At 44.4% G+C, this 26089-nt stretch overlaps 1 protein-coding gene across 1 annotated transcript in view; it reads left to right on the top strand.

Annotated features, from left to right (window-relative positions):
* SCARF2 (scavenger receptor class F member 2) overlaps positions 1–26089 on the top strand; it is a 583341-nt gene that overhangs the window by 437362 nt on the left and 119890 nt on the right. Inside the window, exon 9 of the mRNA XM_086943279.1 lies at positions 14319–14440. Coding sequence (XP_086799405.1) covers positions 14319–14440 — 122 coding nt within the window. The remainder of the gene's footprint in view (positions 1–14318; positions 14441–26089) is intronic.

Raw genomic sequence — 26089 nt, 5'->3', positions numbered from 1 at the left:
AGTGCTCCCCCCTGACCTGGCTGGCCGGAATAGATTAAGGTCCACAAACTGCCACTTGCAGGGTGCACTCACATTAGGCGTTCATAGGGTCAGGAAAGGTTTTTCACACAGCCTGCACCCGCAGCACCTGACGCGTTTCTGGCTCCGCCCTTCATCAGAGGTTTGCTGCAACAAAGAAGTGCCAACACGTGACTTGCCAATAAATACCCTTTACTTTTGCTTACAATCAAACTCAGGTGAGTATCAGCAATGTATCCTGGGATTGGTAGTCCAAATCAAACTCAAGTGAGCTGGCAGCACTTCCTTGTTCAATAAAGTTTATCTTACACGGGTGTGTCAAAGGTGGCTTTCCCCATTCTGCCACTCGCCTGGTAGTCCTGCATGCTATCACCAAAGACAGCCACGGAACTGCATGTTGTGCGGCGGTGCTCCCCCCCGACCTGGCTGGCCGGAATAGATTAAGGTCCACAAACTGCCACTTGCAGGGTGCACTCACATTAGGCGTTCATAGGGTCAGGAAAGGTCTTTCACACAGCCTGCGCCCGCAGCACCTGACGCGTTTCTGGCTCCGCCCTTCATCAGAGGTTTGCTGCAACAAAGAAGTGCCAACACGTGACTTGCCAATAAATACCCTTTACTTTTGCTTACAATCAAACTCAAGTGAGTATCAGCAATGTATCCTGGGATTGGTAGTCCAAATCAAACTCAAGTGAGCTGGCAGCACTTCCTTGTTCAATAAAGTTTATCTTACACGGGTGTGTCAAAGGTGGCTTTCCCCATTCTGCCACTCGCCTGGTAGTCCTGTATGCTATCACCAAAGACAGCCACGGAACCGCATGTTGTGCGGCGGTGCTCCCCCCCGACCTGGCTGGCCGGAATAGATTAAGGTCCACAAACTGCCACTTGCAGGGTGCACTCACATTAGGCGTTCATAGGGTCAGGAAAGGTCTTTCACACAGCCTGCGCCCGCAGCACCTGACGCGTTTCTGGCTCCGCCCTTCATCAGAGGTTTGCTGCAACAAAGAAGTGCCAACACGTGACTTGCCAATAAATACCCTTTACTTTTGCTTACAATCAAACTCAAGTGAGTATCAGCAATGTATCCTGGGATTGGTAGTCCAAATCAAACTCAAGTGAGCTGGCAGCACTTCCTTGTTCAATAAAGTTTATCTTACACGGGTGTGTCAAAGGTGGCTTTCCCCATTCTGCCACTCGCCTGGTAGTCCTGTATGCTATCACCAAAGACAGCCACGGAACCGCATGTTGTGCGGCGGTGCTCCCCCCCGACCTGGCTGGCCGGAATAGATTAAGGTCCACAAACTGCCACTTGCAGGGTGCACTCACATTAGGCGTTCATAGGGTCAGGAAAGGTCTTTCACACAGCCTGCGCCCGCAGCACCTGCCGCGTTTCTGGCTCCGCCCTTCATCAGAGGTTTGCTGCAACAAAGAAGTGTCAACACGTGACTTGCCAATAAATACCCTTTACTTTTGCTTACAATCAAACTCAGGTGAGTATCAGCAATGTATCCTGGGATTGGTAGTCCAAATCAAACTCAAGTGAGCTGGCAGCACTTCCTTGTTCAATAAAGTTTATCTTACACGGGGGTGTCAAAGGTGGCTTTCCCCATTCTGCCACTCGCCTGGTAGTCCTGTATGCTATCACCAAAGACAGCCACGGAACCGCATGTTGTGCGGCAGTGCTCCCCCCTGACCTGGCTGGCCGGAATAGATTAAGGTCCACAAACTGCCACTTGCAGGGTGCACTCACATTAGGCGTTCATAGGGTCAGGAAAGGTTTTTCACACAGCCTGCACCCGCAGCACCTGACGCGTTTCTGGCTCCGCCCTTCATCAGAGGTTTGCTGCAACAAAGAAGTGCCAACACGTGACTTGCCAATAAATACCCTTTACTTTTGCTTACAATCAAACTCAGGTGAGTATCAGCAATGTATCCTGGGATTGGTAGTCCAAATCAAACTCAAGTGAGCTGGCAGCACTTCCTTGTTCAATAAAGTTTATCTTACACGGGTGTGTCAAAGGTGGCTTTCCCCATTCTGCCACTCGCCTGGTAGTCCTGCATGCTATCACCAAAGACAGCCACGGAACTGCATGTTGTGCGGCGGTGCTCCCCCCCGACCTGGCTGGCCGGAATAGATTAAGGTCCACAAACTGCCACTTGCAGGGTGCACTCACATTAGGCGTTCATAGGGTCAGGAAAGGTCTTTCACACAGCCTGCGCCCGCAGCACCTGACGCGTTTCTGGCTCCGCCCTTCATCAGAGGTTTGCTGCAACAAAGAAGTGCCAACACGTGACTTGCCAATAAATACCCTTTACTTTTGCTTACAATCAAACTCAAGTGAGTATCAGCAATGTATCCTGGGATTGGTAGTCCAAATCAAACTCAAGTGAGCTGGCAGCACTTCCTTGTTCAATAAAGTTTATCTTACACGGGTGTGTCAAAGGTGGCTTTCCCCATTCTGCCACTCGCCTGGTAGTCCTGTATGCTATCACCAAAGACAGCCACGGAACCGCATGTTTTGCGGCGGTGCTCCCCCCCGACCTGGCTGGCCGGAATAGATTAAGGTCCACAAACTGCCACTTGCAGGGTGCACTCACATTAGGCGTTCATAGGGTCAGGAAAGGTCTTTCACACAGCCTGCGCCCGCAGCACCTGACGCGTTTCTGGCTCCGCCCTTCATCAGAGGTTTGCTGCAACAAAGAAGTGCCAACACGTGACTTGCCAATAAATACCCTTTACTTTTGCTTACAATCAAACTCAAGTGAGTATCAGCAATGTATCCTGGGATTGGTAGTCCAAATCAAACTCAAGTGAGCTGGCAGCACTTCCTTGTTCAATAAAGTTTATCTTACACGGGTGTGTCAAAGGTGGCTTTCCCCATTCTGCCACTCGCCTGGTAGTCCTGTATGCTATCACCAAAGACAGCCACGGAACCGCATGTTGTGCGGCGGTGCTCCCCCCCGACCTGGCTGGCCGGAATAGATTAAGGTCCACAAACTGCCACTTGCAGGGTGCACTCACATTAGGCGTTCATAGGGTCAGGAAAGGTCTTTCACACAGCCTGCGCCCGCAGCACCTGCCGCGTTTCTGGCTCCGCCCTTCATCAGAGGTTTGCTGCAACAAAGAAGTGTCAACACGTGACTTGCCAATAAATACCCTTTACTTTTGCTTACAATCAAACTCAGGTGAGTATCAGCAATGTATCCTAACTTGCGGGGGTCCTGCGCGGGTACCGGTTACCCTTGCAAATAAGTCAGCGTAAATTCTTCTTCAAGAAATGACAGCGCAGGACAGCTCAAGATGCTTGATTTAAGTTATTGCGAAAGCTTCCTACCGACGCGTTTTGACAGTTACGGCTTGGTCACGTGACCAAGCCGTAACTGGCGAAATAAATTAAATAAAGTATCTTGAGGTGTCCTGCGCTGTCATTTCTTGAAGTAGAAGTTACGCTGACTTATATATATATATATATATATATATATATATATATATATATCATATATATATATATATATATATATATATATATATATATATATATATATATATATATATATATATATATATATAGAAACAGAGCCCATCGACACTGTACATGATACTAATGAGGAAGTTCCCTTCAATACCATTGCAGATATCCCAGATATGAAAAACAGTTTTGAATCATTATTTGACCTAGATGGTACCTCTATCACGGATGCTGAATTGTTAGAGGAGCTTAACATCCCAACTGACGTCAGACCAGCAACAGGACTGAAGAGGAAATCAAGGTACTATCCAACACTGTCACCTGGGAATAAGATAGACCTATTTTCGGAAACAGTGGTAAAAGAATTGGACAATCTCATCAAAGTCAAGAATAAGACACGGGAAAATCTCTCAAAAAGTGAGCGCACAGCAATTAAAACATTAATGAACAATACTAAAATCACCATAAAACCCGCGGACAAGGGGGGGAATATTGTCCTGATGAAAACAACTGATTACATAGAAGAGGCAATGAGACAATTAAACCAGGCAAACAACTACCAAAAATTGACAACTAATCCGTACGAAAGGATGAAAAAAGAACTGCATGAACATTTGGAAACATGGCACAAAAATGGTCTAATAGATGAAGAAGAGCAAAAGTACCTAACCATTGACCACCCTATAATACCGTGCATATATTTTCTCCCGAAGATTCATAAGACCCTAAACCAACCACCAGGGAGGCCAATTGTTTCTTCGTGCGGATCATTATACGAAAATATCTCCAACTATGTCGATACATTTTTAGCTCCCATTGCTCAGAATCTTCCATCGTACATAAAAGACACTGGTGATTTTTTGAGAATTTTAATGAATGTGACCTGGAACCCTGAATTCTTACTGGTAACCATTGACGTGGTCTCACTTTACACCTCAATCCGCCATGACATTGGAATGCTAGCCTGTGAATATTATTTCAAACAACGAAACATCATATACCTGGACCATTCGAAAATGCTAATATCAATGATTGATCTATGCTTAAAAAACAATGTCTTTTTCTTCAACAAGCAACTATTCAGACAAACCTGTGGCACCGCTATGGGCATTTCTCTATCACCAAACTACGCCAACATCACTATGGGGTGGTGGGAGAAGACCATAGCGTGGAATGAAGAAAATCACCAAGATCTGGAAAGAATAATGTTATGGGTCAGGTATATCGATGACCTGTTCATTATATGGCACGGCACAAATGAGCAATTCCAGTCATATTTCAACAAACTCAATAACAATGATGTCGGACTGCAATTTACATGCAACACAAGCACCAAAGAAATAGACTTCTTGGACACAAAAATATATGTGCACAATGAAAAGTTGGAATCAACTCTATTTCGTAAAAAGACAGCCACGAACAGTGTGCTTCATGGGACAAGTTTCCATCCTACACCACTGCTGCGAAGCATACCATATGGCGAATTTACAAGGTTAAAAAGGAACTGCTCAGTAGCTGAAGATGCGGAGAAAATCATTGAGGAAAGCAAATGCAGATTCAGAGCGAGAGGCTACGAAGAAAGAGTGTTGACCAATTGCAAAAAGAAAATTGATCAAAAAACACGCACCCAAACCTTGATGGAACAACCAAAAAAGAATGAAACCCACACACCTCCAAGACTAATAATGACTTACAGCAAAGAAAGCTCCAACATTGCCAAAATAATGAGAAAATACTGGCATCTCTTGAAAAATGATCCTGATATTGGCAACACCATTGGCAACTCACTGCAAATAACATACAAGAAAAACACTTCACTCAAAGACCTATTGGTCACAAGCTACTTCCAAGAAAAACCGAGAGAAAACTGGCTAGAAATGCAGCGAAAAGGATTTCAACCCTGCAACACTTGCAAAGCCTGCAAAATTGGAAAGAGTATGAAAGCAATCGAAGAACCAGATGGCAAGTCAATGAGAATAGATCAACAAATCTCATGTACCTCAAAAAATGTCATCTACATAATTGAGTGCAAATGTGGAATGAGATACGTGGGGTGCACCACATGTATGCTAAAAAAAAGGATCTTGGAGCACATTCGAGCAGTAAAAAATGCCAACATGCAATATGCCACTGCAAAGCACATGAGTACTTGCCAAAATGGTGATTGGAGGCAAATGCATTTTTTCGGAGCGAAAGTTCTAGACAAAATGGAAAGAGGAGGTGATGTGGTCAGAAGATTGCGACAAATGGAGTCTCGCATGATAATTAGACTCCGAACCAAACACCCGAAGGGGATGAACTTTGGAGAGGATCTGCATGTCCATCTGGAATAGAACCTCAGAACAAAAATGGGTACTATACCCAGAACAACTCCGAAAAACATCTAACAAAGACAATGGGTACTAAACCCTTGATTTTGAACAATAATTATTATTTAAGTGCAAAAAGGATGCAAAGTCTTTCTTTTCTTTTTATTTACTTGCACTAAAACTACATCTCCCATAATGCCTCATAAATGGCTACAAATGGGTCAGTATAAATACAAACACTGTAGAGGGACTAACCAACCGTGAGCAAGGCCGAGTGAGGCCGAAACGCGTTGGTGGGGTGAAGTCTTGCAATAAATAAGGCTTAAAATCGATCTCTGACTGTGCCGCCTCCTTTGTTCCAAACAATTACCTGGGTCAAGGATCCGACCCCTGGGCAGAGCACACACTGTGGAGCGCGCTCCCATGGCTATGGGATCTCTTTGGTTGCTGATATATATATATATATATATATATATATCATTTTACCTACTGGCGATAGCCAGTAGGTATATATAGTTAGGATTATTTCTCTATGGAACTTTTGAAAATTCTATGTCTAATAACTTTGGCGTTTGTGGACGGAATCGGCTGAAATTTTCAGGAAAATGGCACATTTTGTTTCTGAGCAGCCCCTGAAAAGTTGGGGGGGTTCGTCAAGGGGGGGCCGAGAAAAAAGGGGGGTCCCAAAACGCGTTTTTCCCATGTTAATTTCCATATTAATTTGGCCTCACTTTTAGCTCGAACGGCTGAATGGATTTGTACGAAACTTGGCAAAATTGTAGGGACTGTTAGCCCGATGTGCCTTTGCTGGGTCTCAATATATATGTGCTCCAGTGGATTTTGAGAAATTAACGTTTTAAAAAATTTATATATCTGTGACAGCGTCCCAGATAGCGCTCCAGATCGCGTACTTTTCGCGTCACGGAGCTTTGCAAAGCGATGCTGATTGGCTCTCTGGTGTCTGTCAACATTCTAAACAGTCCGGAGCGGCCGCCATCTTGTCTCTCGGTAGGATCGAGAGACAAGAAGAGGTGAAAAACGAAGGGGGAATTTAATGAAAGGGGGCTAGGTAGACCCCTCTTGACCCCCTAGGAATGATGTTGGGGTTATTAAAGGGTCCCGTGGGGCAAATAATAAAAATTTGATTTTTCACGGTAGAAGCGCTTCTCGGTTCGCAAATTAACGGCTGAATGGATTTGCACGAAACTTGGCAAAATTATAGGGACTGTTAGCCCGATGTGCCTTTGCTGGGTCTCAATATATGTGCTCCAGTGGATTTTGAGAAATTAACGTTTAAAAAACAGGTATATCTGTGACAGCGTCCCAGATTGCGTACTTTTCGCGTAACGGAGCTTTGCGTAGCGAAGCTGATTGGCTCTCCGGTGTCTGTCAACATTCTAAACGGTCCGGTGCGGCCGCCATCTTGTCTCTCGGTAGGATCGAGAGACAAGAAGAGGTGAAAAACGAAGGGGGAATTTAATGAAAGGGGGCTAGGTAGACCCCTCTTGACCCCCTAGGAATGATGTTGGGGTTATTAAAGGGTCCCGTGGGGCAAATAATAAAAATTAGATTTTTCGCGGTAGAAGCGCTTCTCGGCTCGCGAACCGGTTCGCAAACTGGCAGCGAAACGTGAATTCGCCATTTTGTGTTTCGATTTCATTAAATTACTAGGTATAAGGGGGTACGGGAGACGTATCCTGACCCCTTTTCGTTTTCTGAGGGTGGCTGAGGAGGCACATATATGTTGATACATGTCTTCCAGCGGCTGTGCGTGAGCGTTTTTTTTTTTGCTGCGTGACGTCTGTTAACGTTCGATTCGATGGAAATCAGGAAGTGTTGACCGCCATTTTGTCACTGCGAGTAAATATTTTATTTGTTATAAATAAATCATTATTGATAAACATTTTCTGCGCCATCTTGCCTTTTTTGCAATGCCACACTTTTGTCGAGCACAGCAGCCATTTTAGATGTCTTGACTGACCCACTGTCTGCACCCTCGCAAGCATCTCCCCCACGCACTGGTCACTCCCGCTCTCTTTCTCATGTATGGGCTAGAAACCTCCTCCCATCTGCGCTGTTCTTCTCTGAGAATCACACCCTGTGCCCGCCCGACACCTGCCTTTCACCCTATTCACTACCGCACCCTCTGACACTCCTCTTCCTCTGTGTCCGATTGTCCAGGCCCGTCCCAGGCTATCACCTAGCCCTGCAGATGTAGTTTATGGCCTCAACTGTAAAGAATCACCCCTCTTCAAAGAAGTTACAGTAGATCAAGGCCCCCACCCGATGAGATCCGTCACACTACACGCGTTCCTGCAATCTGATAACCATCCTGTATTGTGATTGGAGAGGGGATTCTCACTGTGAGGGTGTGTGGGACCGAGCCAGAAGCGTTTTGTACATCAAAGTCTTCACAATTATGTGTCACATTAAAAATATATAGCACTCACAAAAAAGTAGAAGGAAAATAACACTTTAATAATTTATAAATATATACATCGCAACAAAAACAGTAAACACCTTAAAACATTTTTTATTAAAACAGAAGCAACAATGGTCAGTAGCGGTCTGTTGTGCGAATAGTCCCAAGGCAGCATATTTACCTAGAGTGGTGCTGTGTAGGACATTCTGAATGGAAATTAACCAGAACTATAACCATCTACTTCCAATAATATAACTTTTATGCCCAAATTACGCAAAGATTTAGCTAATCTGCTAAAGGGGGGAGTCGCCATTTCTTTACAATAATCAATAATGAAAAATCAACATCAATAGGGTTGTCCGTATTCCCGATGAAGCACTATAGTGCAACATACACAGCGCCTGGGGTGTTAAGAGTGAACAGGTCCTAGCTGCTTAACCAATGACTGACAAATGCTATATTAAACACTTACTATGTATAATACTTGCGTTCACAATAGTTTTACTTTACAAAACAGAACAAAAGATGTCTCCTGTAAGTAAACCCATATTAGCTGTTTCAGTTATTGAACATCCTAAGGTTTTATGACATGGGGAACAGTAGTGATATCCTGGGCGGGTGATGGAACTGGGTTTGTTAATGAAAAAACATCTACAGAGAAAACTATTGGTAAATTATACTTCTCCGGAAATTTAAAACTCACAAATGTTTCATTTGTGTAATCGTTTTATGAACATGTACATTAAAAAACTAAAAGAAATGCCAAGAACGTCCCATGTGAAAGTGAATTTTATCTGGCAATTTTTTTCTTTTCCTTCTCATGAAAAGAAAGTTAAAGCCAGGTTCGTTACCTGCCTCATCTGCAAAAAAAAAACTCTCGAGAGGGACCGAAAAAAAATATTGCTATGGTAATCATACCATGCATCGGCACATGGAGAGGTGGCACCCTTTTAATTATTCTAAAGCACAACTTCGAGATTTGGGGGATAACCCCCGACCGGCAAAAACATCCACCAATGACTTAGCAATAAGTGAGTCAGAGGCAAGGGAAACGGTCCCAAATCTGCAAAAGAACTTTGGGCAGATGAGATTGACTTGTGTAGCATGTGGAAAATTAATTTCATGCGGAGAGATCAGTATTACTTCAATAAATACAGTAATCAATGATGCATTAGAACTTAATATCAATTCATTTTCCGAACGTGTAATCAGTACCTGTCCCATGTCAATTCATTGTTCGAACTTATAATCAATACCCATCCCTGATCAATTCATTGTCCGAATATATAATCAGTAAAAAGTGCGACAAGTGCAACAAAATCATATCGATAATTCATTGTGAGCAAGTACCAAAAGTGTCAACAATTCTAACCTTCAATAAATACAGTAATCCATGATGCATTAGAACTTAATATCAATTCATTGTCCGAATGTGTAATCAGTACAAGTCCCATGTCAATTTATTGTTCGAACGTATAATCAATACCCATCCCGGATCAATTAATTGTCCGAACATATAATCAGTCTTATCCCATATCAATTCATGTGCTAAAAACTGCATACATATCTCATGATATCAAGGCTGAGCAATCGGGGCACAATAGTTTCATTTGTACCGGCGCCATTTTGGGTGAGGTCAGGAAGGTCCAAGTATAGTCAAAATGTCTGCACCAACTCGTGGTTGGACCGGGACCTCTTTCGGCAGTCCAAAAGTTTTCGTTGAAGGGTAGTAGAGGGGACTGGCGACATGAACCATCAGTCAAAGAGGGGTGGGAGGTAAAAATCTCTCCTACCGGGTCATACTGGTGTCCCACCGGAACTGATCAAGTTGGTAGTCTTGCAGGATTTTGGTGATTTCAAGACTGAGGCCGGCGCCGGCATGACCGCGCCGACGTCCCGCGGCTACGTCGTGGTCGTTCCGTGGGTGATCATGGCAGTCATTCCCCATCGGGGGTCGGGGGCCCCAGTGGCTCTTATAGAATCTTCAAAGTTGAGGAGAACGTTTCTGGATGCAGGACTCATTTTCTAGTTGAACTCAGAAGCGCCGTTGCACCGCAACAGTGGACGAGACCCCCGCTGGGTGAGCGGAGCATCATTGCCTCGCAATAGTGGACGAGACCTTTTGTCAGGTGAGTGCAGCGTCGCTGCATCGCAAGAGTGGAGAAACCCTTTTGTTGGGTGAGTGCAGCGTCCCTGCATTGCAAGAGTGGAGAAACCCTTTTGTTGGGTGAGTGGAGCGTCGCTGCATCGCAAGAGTGGAGGAACCCTTTTGTCGGATGAATGCAGCGTCGCTGTATCGCAAGAGTGGAGGAACCCTTTTGTTGGGTGAGTGGAGCGTTGGGGGTGCAGCCGAGGGGCCCTCACCTGTGGGGGTGGGAGAGGCTTGTTCGCGCCGCCTCTCCCTCCCAGCGCACCCCACGCCGACACCTGTCGTTGATATCCGTGATGTCCGGACCAGGCGATAAGAGGGGGGGGGTCGGAGGCAGAGGCAAGACATCCCCCCCCCGTGGCCTGCAGGGCGCCGCTTCAGGCCAGAACGGGGAGCTCATATCAAGCCGGGGCCAGACCAGGAGATACGAGGGGGGGGGGTCGGTGGCATGTGCAAGACATCCCCCCCCCGTTGTCGCAGCCATTATCTAAGAAAGAAGAAGAATCCCGTCGGCCTCGGCTCCTCTCCTGGCCCACCTTACAGGATGACCTCCCCGGCCGACGGCTGCCAGCAGGACTCGCCCTACACGTGCCGAAGGCCTCGTCTTCCGGATGGGCGTAGCCGCGAACCTGTTGCACTTCGGGAGTTTCCGGAATGGGGGTAGGTATCTGCTGATTTGTATTTATTTCATGTTACCGTTATTGGGCGTGGCGGGCGGTGGGACAGACATGCTTGGAGCAGTGGGGGGGTGGCGGAGCCTAGCTACCTTGTGGCTGCCGTAACGTCAAGCTTGGCTTCTTTCACCACTTTCATGTTTCTTATTTCTAGCGAAGTCAAAAACTCATCAGAGGCCTACTGATTTTGTTCGATTTCTTTCCCTTCCTTTTCAAGTGTGTTTCATGCTAAAGATTCTGTTTAACAGGATACAGGGATTACTTCGTATTTTACATATGTCTTCTTTATTAGGGGTTCTCTCCGGTTGAGTCAGATGATGTACCTCTAATAAATGGTCCGGGTGGAACTAGTTTCTCAATCAGTGGGGAGTAGATGGGCATGACAGATTACAACGGGGGACAAAGGTCCGCATTACCCTTCCTTCACTACTTGCAAAGACTAGACAGAATATTTCTATTCCACGTTATTTGCAAACAGAGAGTACCTCGAAAGAACTATTCCTTGAACAATAAATGTCCAGCCAATCAATCAATCAGGCATGACGGATTACAACGGGGAACAAAAGTCTGCATTACCTATCCTTCACTATCTGCAAAGGGAGACAGAATATTTCTATTCTTCTCTGTTTGTAGACAGGGAATATCTCAAACAGCAATAATCGATAAAAAAATTAGTAGGATTATAACACTTTAATAACTTATAAATATATACATCGCAACAAAAACAGTAAACACCTTAAAACATTTTTTATTAAAACAGAAGCAACAATGACAACTAACAGTAGTGATATCCTGGGCGGGTGATGGAACTAGGATTGTTAATGGAAAAAGATCTACAGAGAAAACTATTGGTGAATTATACTTCTCCGGAAATTTAAAACTCACAAATGTTTTATTTGTGTAATCGTTTCAGGTCAAACGGATTGTGGGACAATGTTCACAATGGAAGAGTCACCAAAAGGCATTTGGATCGATGTTGCAGCAGGCTGCCATGTATATAGTTATTTAATAAAACGTTTTACCCTGTTACTTTGCTGGTGTGTTGTATATATTTATAATATTTGCATAGGGTTTGTCGTTATTTTGGGCGGGGTGGGTGGCGGAGCCGAGCTGTCTTGCAGCCATCATGGTGTGGAGCTAAGTTCATCTCACTAGTTTCGTATTTCTCATGAGGGGTTGTTCTTAATGTTTCTATTTTAGCGAGGTCAAAAACAGATCCCATTAGTGGCCTACTGATTTTGCTCGATTCCTTTTGTTTTTTTAAACGATTTTTCACTATCTGCAAAGACTAAACAGAGTATTGCGACTCTGTGCTTGTTTGTAAATACAGAATTAACCAAAGAGAACCAATTCTAAAACAGTAAATGCTTGGATAGCAATCAATCAAATAGAGAGAGAAGCAGGCACGACGGATTACAACGGGGGCAAAGGCCTGTGTTAACTACCCTTCACTATCTGCAAAGAGAGAGTACTGCTAAGAGAAAAGAGGGGGGGAGGGGAGCAGCGTTCAAAGCACATCAGCGTGCATAAACACGAAAATGTTTTTACCTATCATGTACTTGACATTTGACAGCTTTTGATATTTGCTATTAAAAAACCATTGAAATTCAATGAAAAAACCATAGGTTTTAGCCCATATATAGTTAGGGATTAGCATTTACAAAACCTTATTTTACTCGCATAAAACCATTGAAATTCGCATATATAGTTAGATGCGCTAACTATATATCGCGCACCCGCAATCCACTGCTGATGATGTCACATATTACATCATTCATGACATGCTCAGTGACATCACTGATGACATCACTGATGACATCTCAAATGACATCACTGATGACATCACTGATGACATCTCAAATGACATCACTGGTGACATCACTGATGACATCACTGATGACATCTCATTTGACATTACTGAGCACATCACTAATGACATCATTCATGTGATAATACGATGAACCTCTTCAGACTCTAATATAACCTTAGATACACTCAGTGTAAACAGACACTCACAGACTGTCACTCATCCATGGAGTTACTCACACACCTAGTCAGTCATGCAAAGAATCAATCACACCTCCATTTCCTCTACTATACAGTTATACACACCTTACTTATTCAAACATATACTAACACATATTTACTCTCTTATACAATCCCTGATACAAGTTCACAATGATCCATACAGCCACTCACACATTCACTGGCTCTTATGCACAGTTATTTATATATGTCAACTCTCACATGTACTGTGTTTTACATATGTACTTACTTTGACATGTAGCACTGAGATATCCATTCACTCACCAATACACTCATGCACACAGTCAACCGCCCATACAGCTGTTTCCACATGCACTTTTGAACCCATACATCTAGTGAATCAACTGCTCACACATCTATGCACAGAGTCATACACCTCCCAGCCACCCACACACACTCAGTCTCCCATACAAATACTTGGGCAACCAATCAATAACCCATATAGTTACTCATATAGCTACTGATCAACACATGCAGCAGTTTACAGAACAACAGACATAATGATGCACAAATTAAGACAGTTTAGTCACTAACCCATTCACTCAGTGAGACACATTTAATCACTCACTCATACAGTCAGTCATGCACCTACTAAATCCTTCATCCAGACACTTATACATCCACTCATTCTTCAATATGTAAGACATATTTTAACTTTACAGAAACATACAGTCACTGGATGTTGTCATCAGTGATGTCATCAGTGATGTCATTTGAGATGTCATCAGTGATGTCATCAGTGATGTCATTTGAGATGTCATCAGTGATGTCATCAGTGATGTCACTGAGCATGTCATGAATGATGTAATATGTGACATCATCAGCAGTGGATTGCGGGTGCGCGATATATAGTTAGCGCATCTAACTATATATGCGAATTTCAATGGTTTTATGCGAGTAAAATAAGGTTTTGTAAATGCTAATCCCTAACTATATATGGGCTAAAACCTATGGTTTTTTCATTGAATATATATATACATACACATGTGTAGAAATTTATATATATGTATCCAAATATAGCTATACAGCTATATATCTATCTTTACAGTGCCAGGACACCCTAGATATAAGCAGTTGTTCTGCAATACTGACATTTTAAATGGCTGGAGGAGGTGTGTTCAATTGAATTAGACATTGATTTATTTTGTTAGTTATGTCCCAGCTCCGTGCTTAAGAAATTATTTTGGTGTTTACCTTTTGCATAAAAATTATGCTTTTATCATCTTCTAGTGCAAACCAAGAACCCTCCGCAAGTAAGAAGGTATCCAGGCGTCTTTGCGGCAGATTCAGTCGGATCAGCATGAAGTTACCCAGAATCCCCCTGGGCCGTCAGAAGCTACCAAAGGTTGTTGGTAAGTCTCTCAAATGATATATTGGTTAGAGACGACTCACCCACAGTCATGCGTTCTGGAATCCAAGTTTTACAAATACAAGCCAGGATCAACAATCTAGTTGCTGATGATGTTTCCTGAAAGTATGTAGCTAGGCATTTAAAAGGAACTGGCTAGCTAAGAGCAGCAGGAGATCACAGTGTCCTTCATTCAAACAACAGGCAAAATATCAGAAGGTGTTGAAAGAACTACCATGATTGTTCGCCATGTTTTGCCATTTTTTCTAATCCTGGCACATTGCTTGCCGACATTGTTCTTGGAGTTCATTAGATATCTGGGCCTACAAGCAGAATATTTAAAACAGCCTCATGCCATACAGTGGAAGCTTGGTGTACATTCTGCACAAGTGGAAGGCTTACTTCTGTCTGTTTTAACAAATGAGATTTTTGACGATCCCAAACAAATTGAAATTCATTTTACAATTCCGTATAGGTTATATAAAACGCTATGATAAGGAATCTCAAAATACTTACATAATTACAATTAGAGTTATATATTTCTTGTACATTCGACAAATAATATTGCATGCAAACAATTGTTGACAATGTCATGATATTTACAACATTTTTAAAATAATTTCTCAGCATGCAAACTGAGACTTTGCCAAATTTGAAACAGGCAAATAGTAGATTTTCAATTACTTAACCTTCCCTCAATGTTTAAAGATGAACTTTGCTTCAACCTACCGCAAAGGAATGCCAGAAAAAAGGACATTCTTTGTAAAGTGATCTAATGTTTCTGGTATTCGCAAATCACAACTACAATTATCACATTCCACAAAATATTTATACAAGATGCCCAGTAGGTTTTCAATGTGGTTTGACTCCAGAGGAACAACAGTAAAATATTCCATCTGTGCTTCCTTTGAGCCTTGTGGTTTTATAGGATGTTATTGGGGTTATAACACTCAGCCGAAAGGAAAAGTGAAGAGCAGGGATTGTTTTTCATCAAATCATACTTACTGTTGCTCTCAAAATAGATACTTCATCAGACTCATTGTTCGTACATTGCGAAAGTACCTAGATTATTGAAAACGTATAGAATTCCAAATAATTGTACTTAGGTAAATATCACTTTGGAAGTGCACATTTGTACATCTGGCTAACTGGACAGCTATGACATCTTTGGCCAATTTTAATAGCATTGCTTCTTAGTGGTAACAATGTCAATGAGTTTCCATTGATAAAGTTTAAAATCCATACTTTTTGGTTTTAACCAATTAAGTAAGAGGATTGTTGGCTGCAGACCTTTAGTCACTAATCAAGCGATGGAGTGAGTTTCAGTATTATGTAATATTAATAATATATCACTGACACTAACACCTCTTCCATTGCATTCTTGTGGAGATATGTTTGTGCTGCTGTTCCTTTCTCATGGAGGCAAGCTCCCTCATGTCGGAGATTTGATCACTTTAGAGAAGTTCTGGCTGTCCTATATTGCCTCATTGTAAAGAGGCAATACAGTTAAAGTGTTATTCCTGAAGTCTAAGACAAGAAGAGGTGAAGATTGACCAAAGGTAGCAGATACATTGATGTTTCTTACTCTAAATATAGTAGAGATGATGTAGTTTGGTTAATGTCTGGATTGTGTTTACACAAGAAGAAACTCTGAAAACTCCTGAAGCACCTAGCAGTCAATGCATTTCGAGCAGGGAGTTCATATAATGCTTGAAGTCTTGGAGGTCACTGTACATCTGCCACGACAAAGATGGAAAAAGGCCTCCTTATTGGTTGCAGTGCTGAGAATAGCTGCTATGATTAGAGTTAACAAGTGGTGTATACAATTGAGTAAGAGAGGGCACCAATAGAGAATTCTTTGAAAAAACAGAGTATTTTTAGATTTCTAGAACTCTAAGGTCTCAGATATTTCTTTGGTAGAAATATCCCCAAATACATAAACAAAATCAGATGAGACAACTAAAGCCGCTCCGAAAAATTGCAGGAGTAACAAACCAAGCTCAAATTAAGATACAGAATATAATCTTTGTTGCAAAATGCATATGGTATTGTGGAGTTTCAGTCAATAGTGATATCTTAAATGTATAAAAAGAAATTAGATACAAGTGATTCTTCTTTTTAGATTTCATCTGATACAATGCATGGGCTGTTGCTTGTGAGACATTTTGTTTACTTTTAGAGGCCTTAGATCCCGCCCAATGTTTACTATTGTTTGGCTTCATCGTCACTCTCACTTCCTTGCTTTTTTTTGTTCAGTGAGTGCTGGCTTCACTTTCTCTTCATGTGATGGTCAGTCCTTTGGAGCATGGCTGAAGTACTGCTACTTTGACCAGTTTGTGTCCTTCCATTTGTTATTTTAGAGGTGCTTTTTAGGTAGAGCCTAGTACAGCACGCATGAACTGCACTAGGAGAGGGCCTCTTGGAATCACACCAGACTTTCAGAAAACTCATGCGTGTGGCTTTAGATTTTCCACACATTGGATTGGCCTTTGCGGGTGGCTTTCAATAATGAAAGCACACAATTGGCCGAAGGCAGGTGCATGTCCTGCCTTTTCTCTAAATGTTGACAGCCATGGCCTTTGGGTCTCAGAAGTGAGCAGTGGCGCACCTGGATCAGGTGCCTCATTGAACACCATTCACTGTTACACAAACACACTACTGTTTCTTGGATGTCTTTCTGTTCGTCTACAGCTGCAGCCTGAAAAGCACTCACAGGCAGCGGGATGAAGTGCAATACTGATTAACAATTTTTAAAGTAGGAAGATGACCTATTTCTTCCCCACCCAGCCCCTGTCTGGTAATTGTCTTAGTGTATGGTTTCGATGTGTGTGAATTATTCCAGGCAGCCAGCATCCCCTGTCTTCTAGGACCCACTGTGGTCAAGGACTCCAGTCCCCAAAAGGCAAGGGGCCCTCGGGTAAGGCTTTCTCAGAGGCTCTTTTACTTCTTGGCATTGAGCCGTGCCTGCAATCATCTCTGACAGTAGAGGGCACCTGCGGTACCCAGCACGCACACAACGCATATAAGGAAGCAGGCATGGGAGGGAGAGTGCATGAGATGGAATGACAGACCTGCCGTCAGAGGCCCTTGTGGGTTGGCCGTTCCCCGAGAGAGGATGATGCTAATGCGGGTAAGTGTAGTGGGATCAATCATTTACCAGCCCTGTTAAATGCTAGCCCATAGGTGGTACCCTTCGGTGGGCTTTGTGTCCTTTGCCAGCTCCAAGCAGTCGGAGAAAGAAGGGCGGCAGCGCCGGCTGAGGCACCCAAACAACTGTCTGCTAATATTAGCATGCCCTTATTCTCAGGCTATTATAGTCCTTCCAGACAGATCCCACTGTAACACATCTTTTATTCAAAGATTAGCAGCATCTCCTGCAGTTGGTGGAAGAAAACTGCTCTTGCTGTGTTATTTGTGCATGGGGTAAGAGGGGGGACGGGTTGAGGGTTGGGAGGGTCGTTGGAAACCCAAAGCATAGAGACCTATCAATGTGCAAGTATTCTGTGTGCATATTTGGCTGTCTGTTGTGATGTTCTCCGGGCTGGGAAACAAAGAGGACAGACATGCGTACAGGTGTGGAGCGAGGGGAAAGCAGCCTTTGAATCCACAATAACTGTGTTTTTTTACTATTTCACCCTGACAAGCTCCACCAGGTGTCACTGCCCTCTACCAAACTTCTTCACAGTAGACGTCATGGCACACTCAGAAGTCATCGAGGTACATTTCACTGCAAATATTCAGACTTGATCACCGTAGAAGATATCAATGTACAGTCAGACTTCATCACTGTAGACCTCACTGGATACTGTCAGAATTGATCACTGTAGATTTCACTGCACAATCAGACTTCATCAATGTAGACCTCACTGGATACTGTCAATCAATCAAAATCAATAAGGTGTTTCTTAAGCATGACTACTCACCCGTCAAGGGTCTCAAGGCGCTGGAGGGGAAGAGCAGGGGTCACATGTTCCAGTCCATCAAGAAGGGGGTCTATTGAAGAGCCAGATTTTGAGGTTTCTTGTAAATGTAAATGTAAATGTATTGCGATTTATATAGCGCACGTATCACCCGAAGGCATCAAGGCGCTTGCCTTGGGAACCCGTCCTGGTATTCCCCTGTGAGATAACCCCAGCAGGGTCTCCACAAGGTGAAAGCCAGGCATCCCGCCGCGAGGGGCCGTAGTGGAGATTAAGCAAGCTATTGCCCAGAGTCGCAGAGTGTGAACCCGTGAGTTGAGTAGGCACCGGAACGAGAGCTATCGAGTCCGTTGAATTTTTGAGCCCAAGACCCACCGAGGCGGGGAATTGAACCCTGGTCCAAGACCGATCTCAGCTTCCGGGTCTGCCGCCTCTAACCCCTGAGCCACACTTCTCCACACTTCTTGCGAAGATGGGGAGCGATGTTGTCTGTCTGAGGTGGAGTGAAAGGTTGTTCTAGGCTCTGGCCGCGAGGAAGGAGAAGGAGCGGCCTCCAGATCTGGTCTTTCTAGTGTGGGGGACCATGGCAAAGGAGAGCTGGGCTGATCGTAGGGTCATTTGGGGTGCATGGAAGGTATGCTGGTCCAGTGCTGTGGAGGGTCTTGTGAGAGTGGGCGAGCATCTTGAAAGTGACTCTAGCTTTGATGGGGAGCCAGTGGAGTGTGCGTAGGTGCTGGGGATGTGGCAGTGTCTTGGCAGATTGAGGACCAGTCTTGTGGCTGTATTTTTGATGTTCTGTAGTTTGCGGGTGAGGTTTTTGTTTATTCCGGAATAGAGTGTGTTGCCGTAGTCGAATCTGCTGGTGACCAGGGCGTGAGTGACGGTCTTTCTGTGTTCGAGGGGGATCCATTTGAAGGTCTTACATAGGAGGCGGAGGTGTGGGACGAGACAGAGTTGATCTGGTGGTCAATTTTGAGCTCTGAGTCCAGATGATTACCAAGTTGTGTGCTTGGTCCGTGGGGGTGGGCGGGCTTCCGAAGGAGGGGGCCACCAGGTGTCGGTCCAGGCATCAGGGTTTGGGCCCATGATGAGTACTACCGTTTTGTTGGTGTTTAGTTGTAGGCAGCAGTTTTTCATCCACTTGCCAACAGCTTCCATACCTTCTCGAAAGTTGTGTCTGGCGGTGTTGGGTTCGTTGGATAGGGAGAAGACGAGTTGTGTGCTGTCTACGTATGACACAATGTTGAGTCCGTAGGTTCTGACGATGGGAGCGAGCGGAGCCATGTAGACGTTGAAGAGTGTAGGGCTGAGGGAGGCCCACTGGGAGATTTTGCAGCTGGTTGGTGTAGGGTCGGAGAGAAAAGGGGGGAGTCTGACCCGCTGCCTACTGCCGGAGAGGAAGGAGCGAATCCAGACGAGGGCCTGGTCTTGGATCCCTGCATCGTGAAGTCTGCGTATTAGGGTGCAGTGAGAGACTGTTGAATGCCGCTGAGAGGTCAAGGAGGATGAGGGTTGCTGTTTCTCCTTTGTCCAGTAGGGTGCGGATGTGGTCTGTTGCTGCGAGGAGGGCGGTTTCGGTACTGTGTTTTTTTCTGAAGCCGGATTGGGAGGAGTCGAGGATGTTGTGCTCTTCGGTGAATGTGGCGAGTTGGCTGTTGATGGCTTTCTCAATGAATTTGGCTGGGAACAGGAACAGGGAGATGGGTCTGTTGTTTTTGAGGTTGGTGGGGTCCGAAAAGAGTTTCTTCAGGAGGGAGGTGATCTCGGCGTGTTTCCAGTCGTGGGGGGAACTAGATGGTTGCCAGGGAGCGGTTGATGGTGTGGCAGAGCATGGGTGCGATGTGTCTGCGGCTCTGTTGATAATGTGAGAGGGGCAGGGTCCCGTGGGGGCGCCAGTGTGGATTGACTTCATCATCTTCAGTGTGTCCTCGCTTGTGAGGGCTATCCAGTTGTTGATAGCTGGCTTCAGGGTGTCGGGGTGGTTGGTGACGGTTCAGTGTGTTGGTTGTCTTCGTCAAAATTGTCATAGATGCTCTTGATTTTTTGGTGGACAAAGGAGCTAAGTTTGTGGTGGAAAAAGGAGCTGAGTTTGTCACAGAGGTCTTGTGAGGGAGGGATGTCGGTGGACTTGCTGGTGGGTTGGGCGAACTCCTTGAGGATCTTCAAGCGTTCTTTGCTGTTGTGTGCATGAGTGGAGATTCTGTCTTCCATTGCTTTTTTCCATGTTTTTCTGATGAGTTGGTGGTGGGTGTTGGTGGCGGCTCTGAAGTTGTTGTGGGCTTCTGTGGATTTGGTGTTCCTCCAGGCCCTTTCAAGGTAACGGCAAGTGCGTCTGGACTCTCGAAGTTTGTTGGTAACCCATCTAGCTTTTTTGGCGTGGGTGTTGTTGTTTTTCTTGAGGGGGGTATGATGTTGGCGCTGTCGGAGATCTTCCTGTGCAGGGATCGGGCTACGGTGTTGGGGTTGTTGTTTTCCGCGATGGTTGGGGTGGAGTTGTTGAGTGATGAGGTTAGCTGGTCGTCAAAGATTCTGGTCCAGTTTCTTTGTGGGAGCAGGTGCTGGTGTCTGTGGATGGTGGGTGTTCTGAAGGTGAAGTCGACGTATCTATGGTCAGTCCATGGGAGTTCGGTGGTGTGGCTGAAGGTGATGGAGTTTCCCGTTGTGAAGAGGGGTAGAGGGTGTGTGGGTTCGGTCACGATCTCGCAGAGTTCAATGTTGTGGAGGTTGTCCAGGAGGGATATGGTGCTGGGGTCCAGTTGATTGTCGAGGTGGAAGTTGAGGTCTCCCAGTAGGGTGTAGTTGGTAGACGCGATGGCATGCAGGGAGATGATGTGCGTGATGGAGTTGGCTAAATGGGGTCGGTAGATGAAGGTTCCTCGGATGGTGGAGGTAGGGCTGGTCAGTATCTTGAAGTGAAGGTGTTCCATCAGGTCTGTGGGCTCGTCCGAGAGTGTGCTCAGGCAGAGAGTGGATTTGTGGACAATGGCGATTCCTCCTCCTGGGCAGGTGGGGCACTCCTTCCTGGAGATCTTGTATCCTTGGGGAATGGTGATGGCGATGTCCGGTCCCGAGGTGGTGTTGGTCCAGTTTTCGGTAAAGAATGCTACTTTTGGGGTGGTGCTGTTGAGGAGGTCCCAGATTTCAGTGGCATGGTTGTGTTGAGGGATCGAACGTTGAGGAGGGTGCATTGCAGGGTCTTCAGTTTGGTTGTGCTCTTGCAGGTGGATTGCGCTGCATCCATGGTCCTGGCGGTGCTGCAGGAGTGCCGGCAGTGGTGACAGCTGAAGGGTTCATGGGAGACGGCTGGTGATGCTAGCTTGCAGTTGTTGTTGCAGCCTTGGTTGAGAGTGTGGAGTGCTGCTGGGTCGCAGCGTTGGCGGTGCAGACAGCCAGGGTTCCTGGCGCTGGCCACGGTCAGGCCGTGCACAGGCGCAGACAGGCTTGCCTTTGGTGCGACTTCTGCATGCCTGTGGAGCAGACGCCATTAAGTAGGGGTCGGGGAGGGCTGTACAGCTTGGAGGCGTGAGCGGGGAGGTAAGCTGGATTGGGCCAGTCATGCTGGTTGTGCTGGGGAGGGCCTCGAGGGCAGCAGCGGCAGGGAAAAACAGACAGAAAAAGGTAAAAAAAGAGGGAAAAGTGCAAATAAGGCAGCAAAAGTGCTAAAAGAGTGGAGGAAAGACAAAGAGGACACAGAAGGATAGTGAAAGGGGGAAATTGAGAAAGGAGACAGAGATCCACTGGACCACTATTGCAGGGGCTCGGGGAAGGCCTCACTTAATGGTGGAGGTGCGAGGGAGGGAGAGCAATTTCACTGACAATGAGTCAGTGGTCTTTCTCCTGTCAGAATTGATCACTGCAGATTTCACTGCATAATCAGACCTCATCACTTTGATTGCAGTAAAAAAAAAAAAAAAAAAAAAAATATATATATATATATATATATATATATATATATATATATATATATATATATATATATATATATATATATATATATATATATATATATATACATGTAATGTAATTACCCATCACACATATGTTTGATATAACATTATGGGTGCTTCCTATTAGGCAACTGTGAATATAACATGCATAGAAACCTTGCTTAGTTTTAATAAAGATCATAGAAAAATAGGATTCCTATAGGTGCATAGAAAAGTTACTATTGGGTTTGAGGTCTCGCTTTTGGGACCTTATAAGTATTTAGTTATGCAGCACAATATCCTTGGTGCAACAACATCAACTGTTGCATGGCTAAACACTTATAAGGTCCCAAAGGCGAGACCTATTGGCTATGCCAAGGCTTGTTTCATTTATTTGCACTCCCACCTCGCTGTCGCCCTGTCATTTCTTGTCCCATTCCTCCTGCGTTCTTTCTTGCCTCATCCCTCCCACCTCCCTAACATGTTGTTCCTTGCCCCGTATCTCTTGCTTCCCACCCACATTGCTACCTGCCATAAACCTCCCACTTCCCACGCTGTTGCTTGTCCCTGTCCCTCCCACCCCTCCCATTGTGTTCCTTGCACTCGTCCCTTCCCGCCCTTTCCTGCTTTGTTGCTTGCCCCATCCCTCCCACCCTCTCCTGCTTCGCTGAATGCCCTGCCCCTCCCACGTTTTTGCTTGTCACGTTGTTCTTTGCCATGTCCCCCACACCTCTCCCTCTTTGCTGCTTGCCATGCCACCCCAATCCTCCTCCCTTGTTGTTGCTTGCCACGACCCTCTCTCCACCTTTCTTTTTGCTTGATCTGTTCCTCTGGCCTCGCCAGAAAAAAAGCACTATAGTGCGGCAAGAATTATTGCACTTTTGTTTCAAACGTTCAGCTATGCTGTACACTAGCTGTGCTACTGTACAACAGGTATATAATGCTTTTACGCCAGCTTTTGTGGAAAGTTACACTTGATCCCCATCAAGAGGATAGTTCTGCTCAGGGAACTGTGAAAAGATAGCCTAATGTTCACCCTGACATGATCATGTGTCTACTAGTGCACAAGACATCAAGGGTAGCACTTTTATCACTTCTTTCCATCCAGGGATTATTCACTATCTTTTGTGTAAAATATATGTTACAGTCAAAGTGTGAAATCCCGGTATTGTATAGAATGCCTAGGTAATGTATAGAATGCATGAAGGTTTTTGACAAACTATGAAATATACGTTTTTTGTGAAAATGTTACATACTTTTCCTAGGCATTCTATACAATTCCTAGGCATTATACAGAATGACCAGTACCATTTACGCAAAGTGTTAAAAGGCCACAAGATGAGATTCCTAGGCATTTGTCAAAGTGTGAAATCCCGGTATTGTATAGAATGCCTAGGTAATGTATAGAATGCCTGATGGTTTAGAGGCAAACTAGGAAATATAAGTTTTTTGTGAAAATGTTACATACTTTTCCTAAGCATTCTGTACAATTCCTAGGCATTATACAGAATGACCAGTACCATTTACGCAAAGTGTTAAAAGGGCACAAGATGGGAAGCCTTTATTAATTAATACGCATTTGAAACTGAAAGAACAAAACTACGAAATAAAGCACAGGATATTCTTACAGGAAAACAATGAAAGCAGAACTGAGATTGAAGTACTTGTTACACTAAGAAAGGCCGGAGTAACACGTGGAATTGTACTCACGTGTATTCTTCACACAAAAACACCTTATATTTTGGCACTTTGATCTTGTACATACATTTCACGACTTAAAGAAGAATGCGAACAGAATATTGTTACCGGTAAAACACAAAGCAGAACTGGCATGACCTACAGAATGCAAACAGAATATTCTTACCAGTAAAACACAAAGCAGAACTGGCATGACTTACTTATATACTTTGCCGGCAGACAATCCGGCAAAGTACACAATGCCTAGGCAATGTATAAAATATCAATCATTTCATACTTTGACGTCCGACTTTCAGGCATTCTATACATTATCTAGCCATTCTATAGAATGCCGGATTTCACAAATTACCTGGCGCAAATAAAATGGCAGGATTAGGCGTATTATATACCTTGCCGGCAGACAATCCGATAAAGTATACAATGCCTAGGCAATGTATAAAATATCAATCATTTCATACTTTGACGTTCTATTTTCAGTCATTTTCAGGCATTCTATACATTACCTAGGCATTCTATAGAATGCAGGATTTCACACTTTTACTGTAACGTATACAAAGAACACCCACTATCTCAAAAGGCGCTTGTCTAAAGTATACCAGGGTAACCTTTCATACCAGTGAGCTCTACCACAAGGTTAGTCCTGTCCACGTGAGGACCCTGCCATGTGTCAAAAGCATCATCAACAGTTGTATAGGACTTGGAGCTAACCCTTCATCAGCCCTGCTGTGTCCTGACTTCAGATAAGCCATGGTGCAATTTTGAGAAGACCGCATCACAGTCTGTGTTTATTTCTGCTGCTCAGTTTGAAAATAGCAGCTTTTATTTCTATGTCTGCTGGCGCGGGGACAGCAGGTCCCTAATGCCCCCATACCCCAACCATGTATCAACATTAAAACTTACATCTAAAGTCTGGTTGTGAGAACAAGCTTTGGCAAAGCCAATAAGTCTCGCCTACGAGCTGTATTGGCTTTTTCAATGTTTTTTTAGCCATGTTCTATAGCAGTGCGGCTGCTTTGTAACGTGGCTGAAAGTTCATTAAATGTGCTATTTCGTGTCAGTGGTGCACTAAGATTAGAGATGTCCTGCAGAATAGTAAACTATGACAGATACCAAACAGTAAGAACGTTCTTACTGGTAAGGAATGTGTACCTTTCAATCTGGTGAAAAGAATTTGAAGTATCATATTCACAAGGGATGGGTAATTTAACTTTTTACTCACTAAATATTTGCACATTCTTTCTGAGTCATTTATTTCATGTCTCCATTAGCTTTCTCTGAAGAACTTTTGCACTGCAAATACTTTTCATTGCTAATTTGACTCTGTACCTCCGAGAACATTGACTTTGCCATGATGAATTCTTCTCAGCAACTGCAACCGCGGCGTCCCTGGCGGCGTCCCTGGCTGGTTTTATTGGCGCACCAGGGTGCCGCGGCGCACAGTTTGGGAACCACTGTTTTAGTGTGTCAGCTTTAGTTGCTACACTCTATAAGGCAAGAGTTCTCAGCATATTACATCTGCTCCTGAAACAAGACAGTTTCCTGAGAACTGAATTCAGAATATAGTGCCCTGATGTCTTTCACCAATAAAGAACAGTGGATGAATGGAACAGTGAACGTGCAGGAAAGGTGGAGGCACAGGTGACAAACATGAATTTTATGACGGGCTGCGGGTTTATTTGTAGGTAGGACAATGGACAGACAGCATGAGGCCCACGACCTTATCACCATTATCTGCTTTGTTTGTCCGCCCTGCGTCCCTCATTCACATTTCGTACTATTCCTATCTCTGATGTCCCTCACCTGCTCAACTCTTTTTCTCTGTTTCCATACAACCACACAAATAAAGTGATTCTGCAAGCCTCTTGTTTTTGCCAGGACAGTCTGTTATTCCACTTTAAAGGAAGGCTCTGCGGTGTTTGGCTCCTAATCCTTTCCATATGTTCTTATTATTTGAGGCTCAGTTTTTGAAACCGGATTGTGAAATAGGTCCACAATCTGATTGGCTGGAATGAGTGTGCCCCTCTGCTGCAGAGCATTGCTGAACATTTAACCATGCGTACGTAATCTTTGAGACAGAACGTGGGAAGCTGCCTTCAAACCTAAGAGTTT

This window comes from Lissotriton vulgaris, chromosome 11 (genome assembly GCF_964263255.1).
Source record: "Lissotriton vulgaris chromosome 11, aLisVul1.2, whole genome shotgun sequence".
NCBI classification, from domain to species: Eukaryota; Metazoa; Chordata; class Amphibia; order Caudata; family Salamandridae; genus Lissotriton; species Lissotriton vulgaris.
Note: the sequence above shows the minus strand (reverse complement) of the source record. Positions and strands in the feature narration are given on the sequence as shown.